General features: G+C 53.5%; 1 protein-coding gene across 1 annotated transcript in view; it reads left to right on the top strand.

Annotated features, from left to right (window-relative positions):
• Positions 1–16573, top strand: part of LMF1 (lipase maturation factor 1) — a gene marked incomplete at both ends in the record, with an annotated part of 205120 nt that overhangs the window by 176156 nt on the left and 12391 nt on the right. The window contains 3 exons of the mRNA XM_082006549.1: positions 14–197; positions 3302–3455; positions 8155–8338. Of these exons, the coding sequence (XP_081862675.1) occupies positions 14–197; positions 3302–3455; positions 8155–8338 (522 nt within the window). The remainder of the gene's footprint in view (positions 1–13; positions 198–3301; positions 3456–8154; positions 8339–16573) is intronic.

Raw genomic sequence — 16573 nt, 5'->3', positions numbered from 1 at the left:
CTTTCCCGTTCAGGTGCTTCTGATCATAAGCGGAAACCTGAGTTTCCTCAACTGGCTAACCATCGTGCCCAGCATCGCCTGCTTCGACGACGCCAGCCTGGGGTTCCTCTTCAGCTCCAAGCCAGGAGGGGTGAAGGAGCGGGCGGCGCAGACGCGGCTCCAGGAGGCAGCCGGGGAGCAGCTTCCCCTGCGATACGGTGAGTTATTCCCGGAGGGAGGAGAAGTGGCACAGAGATGTGCTCGGTGTGCTTATCTCGAAAGCTGTCCTCTCCTTCTGGAGCAAACCCAGGCGGGCAGGGAGGCAACGCTGCCCCTGCGTGGTCTCCTCGGCGGGTCGGAGGGTGCCTGGACCTCGCGCTGCGGACGGCGAGCCTGACGGCGGTGGCTGGTTCATAAGGGTCTGCGGGGGCATCGCTGCTAAAGAGCATGTCCTCCGGGCAGCGCCGGCGTCCGCAGCAGGTCCAGCCGCCTGCAGCTCCGACACCTCTGCTCCGAGAGTCAGTCCTCCTTGCTCTCGCCCCAGTCAGCGTCGGACTCCGACCCGAAATAAGTGACATGGAATTGCACAATTTATCTTCTGATTTTTTTTGTACCTTTTTTTTTTTTCTTTGACTACTTAACGTCAAGGTTGAAACACCCAGTGTGGTTTGGGGTGAGGATTTTGTTTGAAGTTGGGTGCAGAAGCAGCTCTCGTGTTTGCTGTCCTCTCTCCCCCATGGCACGGTGGCCCTGTGACCCATCTGCCCTCCTGCCCTTCGCACCCACGGGCACTAGAGCTGCACGAGGACCCTGCTTCCCTCCTTTAATAACTGGGGATGAGGTTGGTCTTCCAGAAAGAACAACATTTATTGTTGATCTGCTGTGGGTCCAACAACCCTTCCGCTAACTGGGGAAGAGACCCGGCTGCTGGGAAGGTGGCTGTTCCCCGTGCAGTCCCCCTTCTCCTTTTTGGAGAAGGCAAGAGGAGCAGATGCTCGTGGCCACTGCTGGCAGCGTGGGCACTGCCACGGCGGGGAGGGGGTTCCCCGGAGCGGGGAGGAGGTGAACTCATGTTCATACTGTGAATATGGAAGAGCGAGTACAAGAGGTTTTGTAACGGAACAGAAGGGATCAATGTGGCCGATGGTTCCTTCTGACGGGAGTTTTCAAGTAGCCCTGTTCCGGAAGATCACCCACACAAGCAACACTGGGGTATTTTTCATGGGGCTGCGTAACAGATGTAGAGCTGTGTTTGTAGTGTTTTATAAACCGCATATAAGCAACAAATTGCCTGTAATATCAACAACTATCACAGATGCTCATTTTTAAATATACTAAACATCTGTCAGAAGAGTGAAAAATGTCAAGAAGATACAGCATCTGTTTCTAGTCCTTTCTCATCTACCAAAGAAACACAGCTTATTAACCAGAAGCGTTAGTTCCAGCAAGGCTAATGCAGTTTCATTAAACTTTCTGTGTCTCCTACCTTACATATTTTGCTGGAAGAAATCTTTTAACAGCTTTTCCCCTCCGGTAGTTTTGCTTTAGAGGCTGTGAGAGCCTCGAGCTTTCCTACCAACTGTATTTTTGCATCCAGCCCCAAACAACACTCAAGTTGCACCTTCCTTTCTGGAGGAGAAGCCAAAGGGCACCTCTTTGCTATGTCACTCGGTGAGTCACCGTGAGGGGGAGGTAGATCCTTTTTTTGAGGAACTTGCTCCTTTTCTGTCATGTTCTCCAGAAAACCTTCCTGAGCCAGGGTGCCCAAGCAGGGAGAGCCATCCATACTCATCGCCGCTCTGGAGTGTAGATGCGTCCCTGTTCTGGGCTTTTGAAAAGGGGTAATCCGCGAGGAAAGGGTAGAGTATCTGTAATATCTGTTGGATTTCTGCGTATTTTTTCTGCTAACAAAGCAGAGGCCGTTGCGCTGGCACTGACGGGCTGTGTGGCAAGAGGCTTGGAGGAGCCCTCACCGCTGGGTCTCCAGAGCAGAAGACAGGAGGGTACCCAGCCGTGCCCAGCTCGTGACCTGATTTTACAAGGCTCCGGCCACATCCTTGAAGTGTGCGTGTGTAGTTCCGACGGAGTCTTCGAATTCCCATTGCTAGTGCTCAGCTCCTGCCTGCTCGATCCAGATCCCATTGGCTCGTGTCCCATGCTCCTTCCCCAAATCTTGCTCCGTCCTTGCCGTGTCGGGTTTTTCTTTCCCTGTATTAAACCCTTCTCCTCTATGCCTGAGTAGTCGTGACCCCAAGGGCATGACGGCGATCCCTACCTCCTGAAGGATGAGCCAGCCACGCGTGGCCATGAAGTGTGACCTGAGGAGCCGCTGGCACTGCCCGTGTGGTGGAGGGCTTCTGTGTCTGTGCCTGCTCTTTAATTGCAGGCTAGAAAGTTTAGCCTATCTAAAAGACAAAAAACATGCCCAACGGACTCGCATTGCTCACAAGGGGCGAGGGGAGGCATCCCGGCGAGCTCCTTCCCAAATCAAATGATTCTCCAGAAATGTTCTCAGACTAAACAATTATTAATAGCTTCTGAGAGAGGTTCAAATAAACATCCCTCTCCTGCAGAGATAAGGGCAAAGCTACCCGCAATTGCTTTGAATCTGATCCTTTGGCTGTTAAAGTCAAACAAATTTAAAATGGCCATAAGGGTAGGAACCCCTCAGAGGTCACGTCTGCTTATTTGTCCGATTGCAGTAGGTATCTCCTCAGCCTGAAATCCAGCACAGCCCTGCGCTGCTCCCGCAAACCGGACACCAAAGCGCCGGTGAAGCAACACACGTCTCATACGTAAATGATAAGCAGTAGAGATTTTGCAAAAGGAGAAGGAGGTTTGAGTGGAGCGAGTGAAGGAGAGGGAGGAACATGCAAGAAGTAAATCGGCGTGGCGAGAGCCTGGGGCAGCAGGGAGGAGGCGGCCGCAGGCAGGAGCGGAGCCGCGGGGAGCTGGAGGCACTCCACGCGCGGCTTACAAACCAGGAGGGCAATTTTGAGCAAGGTACAAGTGCCAGCTGTGTTTTTTCCCCTGTGTTAGAGCAACGATTAATCTTACATTTTAGACATTTTTCTTTTTAGCCCTTTCTCAGACTATTTAGAGAAAGGCAGATCTCTGGAGCGATAGCGCGTGGCCCTTGGCAAGGTCGGCTTGATTACGGCGGCGCGTTCGTCAGCCCCAGCCGTCGAGCCCAGAGCAGCTGTGGGCGCCCGGGCAGGGTCCCGGCCACCGCGGGGGGGGTCGGGCAGGGGAGCGTGAGGAGCAGAGCCCGTCGCCGGCGGGGAATTCACCTTCCTCCGGTCTGCTTTTGTGTCCCGAACAGGCTGCTACGTCCGCAAAGTGGTGAACATCTCCTTTGGCCTCCTGATTGCTTATCTCAGCATCCCGGTTGTCCTAAACCTACTCAACTCCAGACAAGTCATGAACACCTCGTTCAACCCTCTCAGAATAGTGAACACCTACGGAGCTTTCGGGAGGTACGTGCATTTTAATGGCACATCGTATAGGTCTGCTCCTCTCTCCAGAATAGTCCTATAGCCAGTCTGTGTGCTTACACCTAAAGAGAAATCCTAGAAATCCTTCCAGTAGCCGGTAGACTTGGAATATCTGTTTATGAGAGAGAAGGAGAAAAGGAGAAGGTTTCTTTCCCACTGAATTATAATTTATTTTCTTTGAGCCACTTTTAGTTATCTGATTATATTGATGTAGCAAATGTAATAGCAGGATGAAAATATCCGTAAAAGAGTTCATCCAGTGGATAGTTTTCACCATCACCAGCCCGCTCTATATTTATGGTGAACTTCCCTTCCGCTGCGCGCATTTGCTCTCCCTCACGTAAATATTCACATAAGCTATTGGGTAGCAGATCGAAGGCCAACAAAAGGAAGTGCTTTTTCCAATGAGTGGCTTGGGGGATTCATTGCTACAGGAAACTGTGGAGACAAAAGTATAAATGGCCTCAAAAAAGAACAAGACAGTTTGCAAGGACAGGCCCAGCAGCAGTCTGGCTGCTGCCTTCAGCTCAGGGAATCCCGCTTTGGGCTGCAAGCTGGAACTGGGCAAGGGAAGCATCTCCAGCTGCGTTTGCAACCAGGCTCGTTTTTTAGGCATCTGAGTCTGGGTTTTCTGGGGACAGGTCACCAGGCTTAGGTCAGCCACGATTGGGCTCACTGTAACCATTTGTGTGCTGTCCCACCCAGCCTCTTCCAACGGAGAAGATGCTGGAAAACAGGGCTTCATCAGAACAGCCTGCCCCAGGGGCAGCAACAGGGCCGGTGTGCTCTGCATGGACCTTTGGCTTTGCCACCACCCCGCCACGGTGGCCATGGGGTGTTCCCCAGAGGTCTGAGCCGAGGGGTGGGCTGGGCAGCTCTGGGGTTAGTGGGTTCTGGGCAAGGTCCCACAGGAGAAGCCAACAGTAATTAAATAGGTTTTATAAAAGGCGAAGCGGGTTGGCTGTTGAGAGGGCTGGCTGAGCCCACGGTGAAGGGGAGGAGCAGGTCTCACTGTGAGCGCTGAAGATGCAGAGGACACCTGGAGCACATCCACCTGGACACCCACAAGTCTATGGAGCCTGATGGGATCCACCCGAGAGTACTGAGGGAGCTGGCGGAGGAGCTTGCCAAGCCACTCTCCGTCATTTATCAGCAGTCCTGGTTAACAGGGGAGGTCCCAGAAGACTGGAGGCTTGCCAATGTGACACCCGTCTACAAGAAAGGCCGGAAGGAGGATCCTGGGAACTACAGGCTTGTCAGCCTGACCTCTGTACCAGGGAAGATCATGGAGCGGTTTGTCTTGAGAGTGCTCACGGGGCATGTGAAGGACAACCAAGGGATCGGGCCCAGCCAGCATGGGTTCATGAAAGGCAGGTCCGGCTTGACCAACCTGATCTCCTTCCATGACCAGGTGTCCCGCCTAGTGGATGAGGGAAAGGCTGTGGACGTTGTCTACCTGGACTTTAGTAAAGCCTTTGACACCGTCTGCCACAGCATTCTCCTGGAGAAACTGGGGGCTCATGGCTTAGACAGGTTCACTCTTCGCTTGGTGAGGAACTGGCTGGATGGCTGAGCCCAGAGAGTTGTGGTGAACAGCATTAAATCCGGCTGGCGGCCGGTCACAAGCGGTGTTCCCCAGGGCTCGGTTCTGGGGCCGGTCTGGTTCAATATCTTTATCGATGACCTGGATGAGGGGATCGAGTGCTCCCTCAGTAAGTTTGCAGATGACACCAAGCTGGGTGGGAGTGTTGATCTGCTGGAGGGCAAGAGGGCTCTGCAGAGGGATCTGGACAGGCTGGATCGATGGGCCAAGGTCAACTGTATGAGGTTTAACAAGGCCAAGTGCCGGGTCCTGCACTTGGGCCACAACAACCCCATGCAACGCTACAGGCTTGGAGAGGAGTGGCTGGAGAGCTGCCCGGCGGAAAGGGACTTGGGGGTGCTGGTCGACAGCCGGCTGAACATGAGCCGGCAGTGTGCCCAGGTGGCCAAGAAGGCCAACAGCATCCTGGCCTGTATCAGCACTAGTGTGGCCAGCAGGAGCAGGGCAGGGATCGTGCCCCTGTACTCGGCACTGGTGAGGCCGCACCTCGAATCCTGTGTTCAGTGTTGGGCCCCTCACAACAAGAAGGACGTTGAGGTGCTGGAGCGTGTCCAGAGAAGGGCAACGAAGATGGTGAGGGGTCTGGAGCACAAGTCTGATGAGGAGCGGCTGAGGGAAGTGGGGGTGTTCAGTCTGGAGAAGAGGAGGCTGAGGGGAGCCCTCATCGCTCTCTACAACTACCTGAAAGGGGGTTGTGGTGAGGTGGGGGTTGGTCTCTTCTCCCAAATAAGTAGTGATAGGACGAGAGGAAATGGCCTCAAGTTGTGCCAGGGGAGGTTTAGACTCGAGATTAGGAAAAATTTCTTCACCGAGAGAGTGGTCAAGCATTGGCACAGGCTGCCCAGGGAGGTGGTGGAGTCACCATCACTGGAAGTGTTCAAAAAACATGTGGATGTGGCTCTTTGGGACACGGTTTAGTGGGCATGGGGGTGTTGGGCTGATGGTTGGACTTGATGATCTTGAAGGTCCTTTCCAACCTTAGTGATTCTGTGTGTGAAATTGATTTGATGTTTTCCCCAGTTTTCTAAATAGCGGAAATTTCTGTGGAAAGAAAAAAGTTAGAAAAAAACATGACTAAAAATGTCAACGCTAGTTGTGGAAAATGCTGAAGTTTCTCCTTTTTTTGAGAGAGGGAGAAATAACCCCTGAACCTCTTTGAAGGCTGGAGTGGTGAAGCTACGGGAGATTGTTTTCTTTGGGTTGTTGTTCTTTTTCTTCTTCAGTGTATGGTTTCTGTTTCAACAGTTACCAGAACCTAAAGAGCATGTGATGAAATGCTGCTGTAATATGTTTGTAATTCCAGCCTATGTAAACCAATAAAAAGAGGATTGCAGCTTATAATGAATATACGATTATGTGAAACTTGACATATTTTGAATCACACAGTAGGAACATACTTTTATTAGTAATTTGGTGTCCCTGATTTACAGTGTGTTTCTAACCATTGGGCAGCTGGCCACGGCTCATAACTCAGCCCAGCGTATAATATGGAACTTGGCTGGAGAATCCAGAAGTCTATTAAATGTAGGTAACAATTATAAGCTGAGACGTACAGCATTCCTTGGGTTGTAAGTATCTATCACTGGAAGCCATCAGGGGAGAAGGTGGAGGCTGTGTGTTTCCAAACTTTCGGTTTCTTGGGTTGGAGGAGGAAGGACCAAAGTAGTAAAAAATTAAAAGGGTGTTGGGAGCTGGACAACTCTGATAGGCAGAGTTATGCAGTTATGTGTTCGTTATGGAAAACAGCTCTCCAGTGTAGGCGAGCGTCACTGACAGGTCATTGAGAACTTGATGATGGTCTTTTCACATGGGCTTTCCGTGGCCTGGAGAGTTTGCCGTCCCCACAGCTCTACCACCTTGCTGTGCAGAGTCCAGCCACACAGAAAGGCTGCCATGATCTGCCGTAAGGCTGGGGTGCTTTTTAACCAAGTTGCTGTACATCAACTGGGTATGGAGGGCTTTTGTGTTTCCATTTGCTGCTTTTCTTGGCTTGGTTTGCATTGGCTCACACGTTACCTCCTCCTCCTCCTCCTCCTCTTGCTGAGTAATAGCTCCATGAGACCTGTCTTCCAGCAGGGATGGTGAAATGTTTGGGCACATTGAGGCACCATTAACAGCTGCCTCTAGAGTCAGCTCCTGGGGGTGCTGCGTATGGGGCCAACCACCTCCCCAGGGCTGAAGCAGCGGTAGCCAGTTACCCTGGGCTTATTGCGAGCACGTCCTGCTCTTCGCCATGGCCAAGGCTCGAGCTGGAGCTCAGCACCCCGTGGCCAGCGGCTCTGCGGGGAGAGCCAGGCTTGCAAAGGGGATGCTGGAGTGGTCCCAGCTGGCAGCTGCTCTGCTGATCCCGCAGCTGGAGGTGTCAGGGCCAGATCTTCAAACCGCAGAGGCTGGATTTCTGTGCGCAACCGCCTGTGAAACTTCCCCTGCAGATATCGTCGGTGGCCGCGCCGCTAGCGCAGCCACACATGCCAGCTGTAAGCCTGTACTTTTGCACACAGTGCATGCTAAGAACCTGGAGATGGAGCTATGTTTTGTGACCATCTTTCGTCTCCATTTTCTCATATGATCTTGAGCTTGTGGTTGGAGAGCTCTTGTATCATGGGAGTCATCGGAGTAACAGAAGCAAAAGTTTTCTTCAGGAACATAGGACAAAGAAAAGTTGGTGCAGGTTGGAGATGCTCATGTGGGTCTTGGGAGACACTCGTCATATTCTCTCAATGTCTTGGAGAAGTGTTAGGCTCTGATCTAGAAAGACAGACCCATCAATTTCAATAGGAATCACCTTTTGCGGCCATAGTGCCTCCTTGGACTGGCACAACTGCAGTGTGATAGAGGGGAGCGTGGAAGGGCATGGAAGATGAAGTTTTCCATGTACTTCGCTGCTGGAGAGAGAAAAGTCTGCCAGATAGGCAGGTTCTCTGTAGCTTGACCCATCAGGATCCAACTGTACCATGAGGCCATTGACTCATGTTGCCATGTTGACTCTCATTGAGTTGATGGCGGTTGTAAAATGCCGTGCTGACTGGCATTTTACATGACTTGAGACAAGAAACAATACCATGTTGTGTCCCACAGCATTACCAAGGAGAGAACAGAAGTCATCCTTCAGGGGACGTCCAGCCTGGATCCCAATGACCCCGCTGCTGTCTGGGAGGAGTATGACTTCAAATGCAAGCCTGGGGACTTGAAGAGGAGGCCGTGCTTTATCACTCCCTACCACTACCGCCTGGACTGGCTTATGTGGTTCGCTGCCTTCCAGGTACGTGCCTTTGGGTGTCATGAGACTTGGGTGTCCCTGGACCAGGGAAAACAATTTATATTAATTTGCTATGTGTTGGGATGGGTGGGGGAATATTTGAAGCCCCAGCTAAGTTAAATATGTTAAAAAAAAAACAACTTCTATTCCTAAAGGATGGCCGCTACTAGTGTAATGAAACTCTTGGAGATTTTATGTGAAGCTTTTTAACTGTTTCTCAGCAATAACAAGAGCTAAAGACATTGCGAAAGCTCCTGGACTGCAGCCGCCTCGCGAAGCGGTGGCACGGCGGGGCAGAACCTGCCTCGGAGGGTGCCCGGGACTTGCCAGGGCTGGCAGCGGCCCCAGCGGCCCGCTCCGCCGGCCGGCTGGAACCCGCATCCCTGCTGGGGACACCGGCAGTTGCTTCCACCGCCCGCCGGCCTACGTGCAGGGCCTAGGGTCCCTCAAAATATTTTCCCCATGTGGTATCAGCAAACAGGTGACAGCCGTAAATTATAAAAGAGAAGGGGGGGAGAACTTGTAAAATTAATTCTTGTATATCTTCTAGCCTCTTCTGCAAAGTCTTACTCGCGTGAGCACGAGAACTTGGACTGGGTTTTTCAAAACCGGGGCTTACAGCAGTGGCGTGAGGCAAGCCCATCTCAGATTATCACGGACTTTTCTCTTTGTTCCTGTATCCCCTCCCGGCGTATCCTCTTCCCTCGCTCCTCTCCCCCTGCCCCAAACTTCTCTGTTTGCTTTCTTTGTGGTATTTTCATTTAGGCGCCTTTCGGATTCCTCAGCGATGACATAACCATCGCTCTTTGGCTATGGTTTTATATTTACCCCGCTAGTTTTTGTGTGCTGGAATTTCATTTAATCTGCATTAGGTATGCTTATCCCTCAGCAAGACGACAGCGCAGGTTACAACTCAAGCCAGCGACGGTGCCCAGCGTTACGTAAAGGTGCAGAAGGGTGAACGGGAGCTGTTGGTTTAAACCTGACTGTATTTTGGGAGGGCTGCGGCAGCGGAGGAGAAATCCAGCTCGCCCAAGAGAAGGTTGTTTCTGAGATCAGAGAAAAGCTGTTTGTTTCCAGGGCAGGAATATCCCAAAGGCTTTCAAATACAAAGCGATCTCAGGTTTAAAAACAAAGGAGGACAGAGCGTAAATACTGATGCATCGCAGGCGAGCGCGGGCTGTGCCGGTGCCGAGAGACGCCGCCACACCCCAGCGCCGTCTCTCCGCACAGCCGGGCCGGGCGCGGAGTGGCAGGGACGTACGGGACAGCCTGGGGAGGAGGAGGGAGAGGAAATAACGCGGCCTCTTCGCTTCTTTATTCGCGTTGAATTCACTGGCAGGTTCCCCCACGTGGTTCCGCTCTCCGGGGCACGGGGGGCTGCTGCGGCGCCTGCCAAGGCCTCGGTCCACGCCAGCTGATTAGCAGCAATTAGCGCGGCAGGTCTCATGCCCCGGCGGGAGGAGGGTGCTCGCCTGCCGCTCGGGTGGGTGCGTGCCGGAGGTGGGCTGTCACCTCCCCGCCGCGCAGCACCGGGCGGAGGTGGGTCCGTTGCCGCTTCCCGGCCGTCCTGGCGCGTGCGTCCCGTGCCCGCTGCAGCGCTGCCTCGTCCTCTCCTGCTGCTGGGGCCTTCCCCGGGGACCCCCGGTGCACACAGGCCTCCCTGAGGCGATTTCAGATCCTGCTTAGAAGAGATGCTAACAAAAGGTGCGGAAAGGAGAAAAAAGACCTTCTGAAAGACGGGGATGGCTCATGTTGAAATTAATAGGAAGGCAAGTAGCCCACGCACAGCAACAGACATTTTCAAACCTGGATGATCAGGCATGTCAATACCTGCTTAACTGTGGAAGTAAATCTCCTTTGGAGTGGCCGAACGTTTGCTTGGGAGCTCTGAGCTGTCTGTTTAGTGCCAGCTGCCACGCCGGGAAGGCCGGCTGTCCTGCCGCCCGCCCCGCGCTGCCGCAGCCGGGAGACGTGGCCGTCGTTCGACTGCTGTTCAGACTCGACTCGTGCGGAGCTGCAGAAAGGATGAGAAACCAGAAGTCAAAAGCCCAAAAGAAGTCTGTGAAGCCAGGCAAGTTTTGCAAACCCCGTACAGTAGTTTACAGAGTCCATAAAGCCAGGTTACTTCGGCCTCTGGATTAGATCTAATTTGTTTTCAAAAGTTCTGGGTTTTTTCTACGCCGCGGCTCAGCGTCTGTCCCATCGCTTCCCGAGCAGCCGGCCGGAGGGCTGGTTTTGCACTTCGTTGGCGGTGGCCAGGTAAGGAGCTGACATATCCAGCTCTGACAGGCTGCAGAAAAGCCGGGGAGTTGGGGGGAAGATATTTACCATCCCTTTGTGCTGCTCCTGACAGGTTCCTCTTTGCACCTCATCACCGCTTGACATACGACGCCTTCCTCCGCTCGGGGTTTCCTGCGAAACTTTCCACCTTGGCTATAGCTGCAGGATTCGCTTTGAAGAGCCGGAGCATGGGAGAGCCAGGCCCTTGGCACGGCCGGCGCGGCGGGGGAGCCGCCGGCACGGCCCTGGCGCGGGAACGGGAGGAGCCACGGTGCTGCTGCACCTCTGAATTGCAATTTATTGGTTGACTTCCTCCTAATTACCGTTCCAGTAGTGCCATAATTATTCGTAACCTAGCATGGCATTATTTTCCAGGAAACAATTTTTGTGATGTTAATTTTATTATCTAAATATAATATGCCTTTTCACTTGTTTTCTAAATCCCCTCTTTGTTTTGTATGTCTCGACAACCCGAGGGTGCTGCAGCTCTGAATTGAAGCCCTTCATTTAGTTCTGGCAGGGACATAACCCGTCCAGAAACATGTCTGCGTTGCTTCTTCCCGTCTGCAGAAGGGGAAAAGCTCCCACGGGCCGGCAGCGGCGTGCGGAAATCTGCGCGACCCGTTTCGGTTGTTTCTCAGCAGCCTCCTCGGATGGGACCTGCTTTGCGCCGTCGCCCAGCTGATAACTTGTGTGCCGGGTGGGCTGGGGTGGTCTCAACAACAAGGAGCGTGTCTGTCGGTCAGGAGCTGACGTTCGGGTGCTTGTTGCTGAGGCCGGTCGCTCCGGATCACCTACCTCCATCGAAGCAATTTAAACCAAGGTCGGAGCCAACTTAGTGCAGACACACATCTTTAAGAGGAGCTACTGCTGATCGGAAAGACCGGCACGACACGCCCGTTGCGATTGCAATGAGCAAAGAGCACAACTTGCAGAGGACAAGGTCTAAAAGCCCAGCGACCTTGCTGGGCTTGGCCCGAGCGGACAGAGGCGTGCGTGGTGCTGGGCACGGACAGGACCCGTCACCAGCCCCGGGACGGGGTGGAGCAGAGCATCGCGCTCCGGGGAAGCCGCTTGAGCTGAGCGTGCATCACAAGACAAGCACACTTCTGAAAAGGGATTGGGGAAAGGCGAACACGGTGCCGCAACGGGCGAGCAGGCGTTCGGTGTGCAGGGTGTCACCCTCCCGCTGCACACAGCCAAGCACCCAGCTCGGGAAGGATGCAGCTGACTGGCGAGGGTGCAGGAGAGGGACCCGCAGAAAGAGCAGAGGTGCAGAAACCTTCTCCCACAGCAGCCGGGCGAAGAAACCTGCATGGGCACCCCAGTGTCAAAACGGGTTTGGAATCGGTGAAAACCTACCGCAGAGGGGAAGGCGGCTATCCGTTTGCTGTGTCCCTGTGGAGAAGGGAGGAAATAATGCCTGAAACGGCAGAGTATGATTTAATCTCAGGAAAATTAAGCATTAGGAAAAACTTCCACCCCTCGATGCTTTATTGTGTTAGCGCAAAGACATCCTGTTTTTACAGAAGCTGGAGACAAATTGTTAAAGCTTTGTCTGTCCTCCAGCTGCTGATGGCAACACTCTTGAAATTATTTGACTTTTCGTTTATGGTGGGCATTTGTAGAAGGAGCCCAGCCATCACAGCCCAGAACTGAGCTACGCTGTGCCGCTGGTACAAAAAAGGTCACAGGCAGATTTTTGACAGGCTGTGGGTGGATTCAGCATCGTTAATAAACAGCAACCAGAAAACAAAATCCTGCTCATAGTTTTGGGGTTTCACGTTGGTCGCTTTTCCTGGTAGCGAGATGTCTTGGACTTCACAAAAGCCAGTTGTTTATCGTACCAAAGATTTGTTCTTCACCAGTGAGCAGGAGTGGAAAGCCTTCAGTGCCCTGGATAAAGAAAAATCAGAGGGAAGGCTTTTCCCCTCCTTACTATGGGATGAAGTTTATTTATTCTGTTCGGGCACTGCCTTCGGCCAACGCGAAGGCACGCTCTTGGCGCTTACCAAATAATAACTACTCGAAAAATAACGAAGCTAATGCCATCTTCGTGCTGTTTCCTAAAGCCCAGTGGCTTGGTGCGTCGTACCTTGAAGCTGCTCCAAGAGTCGGCGCGCGTTGCTGTGTCCTGCCGGGCTGCGCAGGCTGCCAGCAAAGCCACCGCAGAGCAGTGTTTGCGACGCACCGAGAAGCACCGTGTGTTTTCCAGATACCACGTGTAAGTTTAAAGACAAACTTCAGCTGCCTTCCTGAGAGAAGAGAGAAGCGTCAGCAGCGGGACCGATGCTCGGAGGAGCTCCCCTGGGTGGTAGCAGGGAGTCGTGACGGAGGCTTCGCGTTATCGCACGCAAACTGGGAGAGCTGAGAAAAAGTAACCCTATTTTTGGAGAAGGCAGATCAATATTTTCATAAAACATTTTATTCAAGCCTCTTTTATCTCAGTCTTCTAGCCAGAAGGTGCTTACAGGAAAAAGCTGAGTGGCAGCAGAATGGAGGAGGAGGAGTGTGTAACGTAATAAAACCCAAACCTTACGCGCGGCGTACCGAGCACAGCCTTTTACATTTCCTTTCTTCCCCCTTCTAAAAATGCAGGCCTCAATTCACTTCCATTTTCCATTGCAGCATTCATACGTTTTGGTCCGCGTTCAGCATGTAAGAATTTTATTTTCTTCTTTTAACTGCGATTACTTGTCTCCCTGTGAATATGAACAATTTCAAGCCCCCGAGCTGCGCTTAGACGAGCTGCAGGCTGGCTCACGGGCGGACTCGCCTCCAGCAGCAATATTGTGGTGGAAGTGCTCAGAAACCCAAGCAGGACCGATAGCCTGGCGTGCCGCGGACGGCGCAGGTACGGCGTGAGACCTTGCCTGCGCGGGCAACAATTATTGTCTGCGGTGGCTGTTCTATCTCCCTGTCTAGACCCTATCCTGGAACAAAGTGACTTTTCTTTCCAAATACCAAGGCGATACGGGAGCTGTGCCAGGTGCGCAATTTCCCCGTATAGGCAAGATCTAAAAGCCGGTTCCCAAAGTTTTGCTCTGCCTTTTATTCCTCGGGCCGGCCCTGCCGCGCTCTGCGCCGCGCCCGCCTCCTCTGGGGACCCGCTGCTTTCCCAAGCCTTTTCCAGCAGGACGGGCTAAGGGGTGGCTTTTAGTGAGGCTTGAGAAACTGCCGCCGGTGAGACGCTGTACGTCGAGCCAGACCCGCAGAGAAGCGGCCTGCCTCTTTGGGAGGCTAATCGAAAGAAGGGGATGTGGTTGTTGGAGATAATGAGAAGCGATGCGACATGACGGAGCCTTTGACCCTCCTTGATTAAGCCGCTCGGGTGGCGGGACGGCAGCGAACGCAGTGAGCTGGAATATTATAAAGAAGCAAATAACTAAAGCTGCAGTAGTTATGCCCTCTTTTCCGTGGGACGTGGGTTCTTTCGCCCGCTGATAGCTCCCGTTCCCTAAACAGCGGCAGTTGATGTGGCTCAGCTACACAGGTGGAAGCACCGGTGTAAACAGCAGCGTGAATAATATTGGGTGAAGACACCTGGGGCGGTGCAGTTACTGCTTCACATCCCTGAAGCGGATGGGCCGTGACGCGAAAAATGCTCCTTGCGACGTAGCGCGGGAAGCGTAAACCTCCCCTACCCCTCTGTCATCCGCCCTCGCGCACCGACGCGCAGCCGCGCGGGGCTCCCAGCCACGTGAAATAATAATGCTGGGCTCCCGTGCCAAGTTTCCAGCTGTTTCCACATGTGCATCTCATACGTACCTCCTCCCGCGCGCCTGTGCCAGGACCGAGATTCAATAAAATGCCACGCTAATCCGCAGTCCTTTTTCATTAAATGACCAATTAAAGCTAGAGGAAAAGGGTTCTTATTATTATTATTTCAGTTGGGAACGTGTTCCCTGTAGTGCCGGGTGGTTTTTATATGTATTTTTTTGCGATAATTATATTCTCTTCTGCTTTGTTATCTCTGCAGTTTCGTCGCTACTGCGCCGGGTTTGCCCCCAGCTCCTTGCTGTCGCCCAACTTAGCGGTGATTTGGTTTTAAATTCTGTAAAGTTATTAAATACTTCTGTACAGGTTAACGTATTCAAGGTGAGAACGCTGCGTTTATACACCAGGAGGAACGTGTAAGCGGCGAGGTCAGAGCATATAAACAGCTGAAGAGAGGTCTCAGGGCAGCGCTGCTCCTCCCGGGAGGTGGTGGTACGCCGGGGCGCGCGGCGATGCTCGGCTCCTCGCGCTGGGCCCTGTGCGGGTGGGGAGAAGGGGCAAACCCCCGTCCTGACGCAGCGTATGCAGCGAGACTGGCACGGGGAGCCGGTGGGCAGCAGCTCCCCAAGCACCGCACGGGGCTGGACCCCGTCAGGAAATAAAAGCTCACGGACTCTTAACGCCTGGTCCCGGGTCCTCGTCGTTCGTCCACTGTCTTATACCTAAAGCCTGATTTTCGGAGGTCTTGAGTGCCGTAAGAACAGTTAGAGATGATCTGGCTTGCTGGGGAGCTGCGCCTCTTGCATTTCTGTGGGGCTGCAGGGCTGGCCGTGAGCGCAGCTTCGGCTTTGTGGTGAAGGGAGCGTTGCTTTAGGAACCTTAACCTCTGCCCGAGCGGCCTTTCTCAGGCATTTTAGTTGGGTTGATGATGGTTTTTTCGTGCGTTTAGGTTCCTTCGTTGCTTTCTATGCTAGAACAGAAAGAAAACTCTCAAAAGATAAAGGAGGGGGTCATGTCCACACCCACGGGGGGCTGCGCCTCCCCCGGGGGGACTCTTCAGGGTCGGACAGTGAGCTGTGGAGCTCGTGGCACCTTTCGGCGCGCTCCAGCCGGCAGCTTGTAGCAGCAGGCGGTGCAGGTCACTGGTTCCCCAGTAATCCCAGCACGGGTACGGCGCGAGGGGAGCTGCAGCCCCAGCTTTCAGAGGGCGGGAGGCAGGTGCGGGAGTTGCGGTCCGTGCCCGTGTCCGGATGGAGGCGGCAGCCTGGTGGTGCGGGGCCAGTCCCCAGCTGCTCGGCGAAGCTTCAAAACCTGAAGATGAACCCGAGACATGTGTGCATGCCCACCTGTGTGCATCTGTCCTCTTTGGTTTTAATTTTTTCTTCAATTTTTAAAATTTTTTTTAAATTAATCTACTGGACGGTTCAAGCTCTGACTCTCTTGTTGTGCACGCTCAGAGCTGGCAAAAGCGGAGAGCAACGCCGGGCCAGTCCCTCCCATCCCGACCGCCGCAGCTCTGCAGACAGCTTTCAGGTCTGGGTCTCACTGGATCCACGGGCAGAGGAACTGCCACCTTCCCACCCTGCGGCGTGACGCTCCCCTGGACACAGCCCCGACCTCCTGGACTCTTTTTTTTCCTCCCTTTGCCACCATATCACTTTACAGAGTAATGAGTTAAGCAGCGCGGTCGTTAGTGCAGCTCGGCTCCTGCGTGCTCCGAGCATCGGCGGCGTGCGATATCTAAGCCTTCGTGCCGGGGGGGACCTGGGGGGCTGCACCGGGTGGAAATTTCTCACCGCAGACTTTGCTGGGGCCAGACATGTTGTAAATTTTACAAGAAAAGCACTTTACAAACCAGAAGTCCAACTCTCATGCGCATGGAGCGGAGCTGCTAATTAACAATTTGGAGACCGAGTGAGCCAGGAGCCAATTCCACCATTACAGAGCCTCCTGGTTTTGAATCAGGCTTTGAAGATTTGGGGTCCTCCAGGAAGCTCTAACTCCGGGAGCCTGGTGATTTCTGTTTCTGTTCTTCTCCTGCTTCTCCCCAACTCACATACAGGAACCCTCCCATCTCCCAGGCTCGCCGAGAAAAAACGCTTAAAATCATACAGAGCGCTTTAGAAAGGCATCTCCGGGAGGCGCGGGGTGCTGCGGGTCCGACTCACGACGCTGCATCGTCCGCGATTGCCGTCGCAGCTCTCGCGAGGGCCCCGCTCACAGCCGGGGACGCCCTGG

This window comes from Phaethon aethereus (assembly GCF_964289735.1).
Source record: "Phaethon aethereus genome assembly, chromosome: 15".
In the NCBI taxonomy this organism is placed as follows: domain Eukaryota; kingdom Metazoa; phylum Chordata; class Aves; order Phaethontiformes; family Phaethontidae; genus Phaethon; species Phaethon aethereus.
Note: the sequence above shows the minus strand (reverse complement) of the source record. Positions and strands in the feature narration are given on the sequence as shown.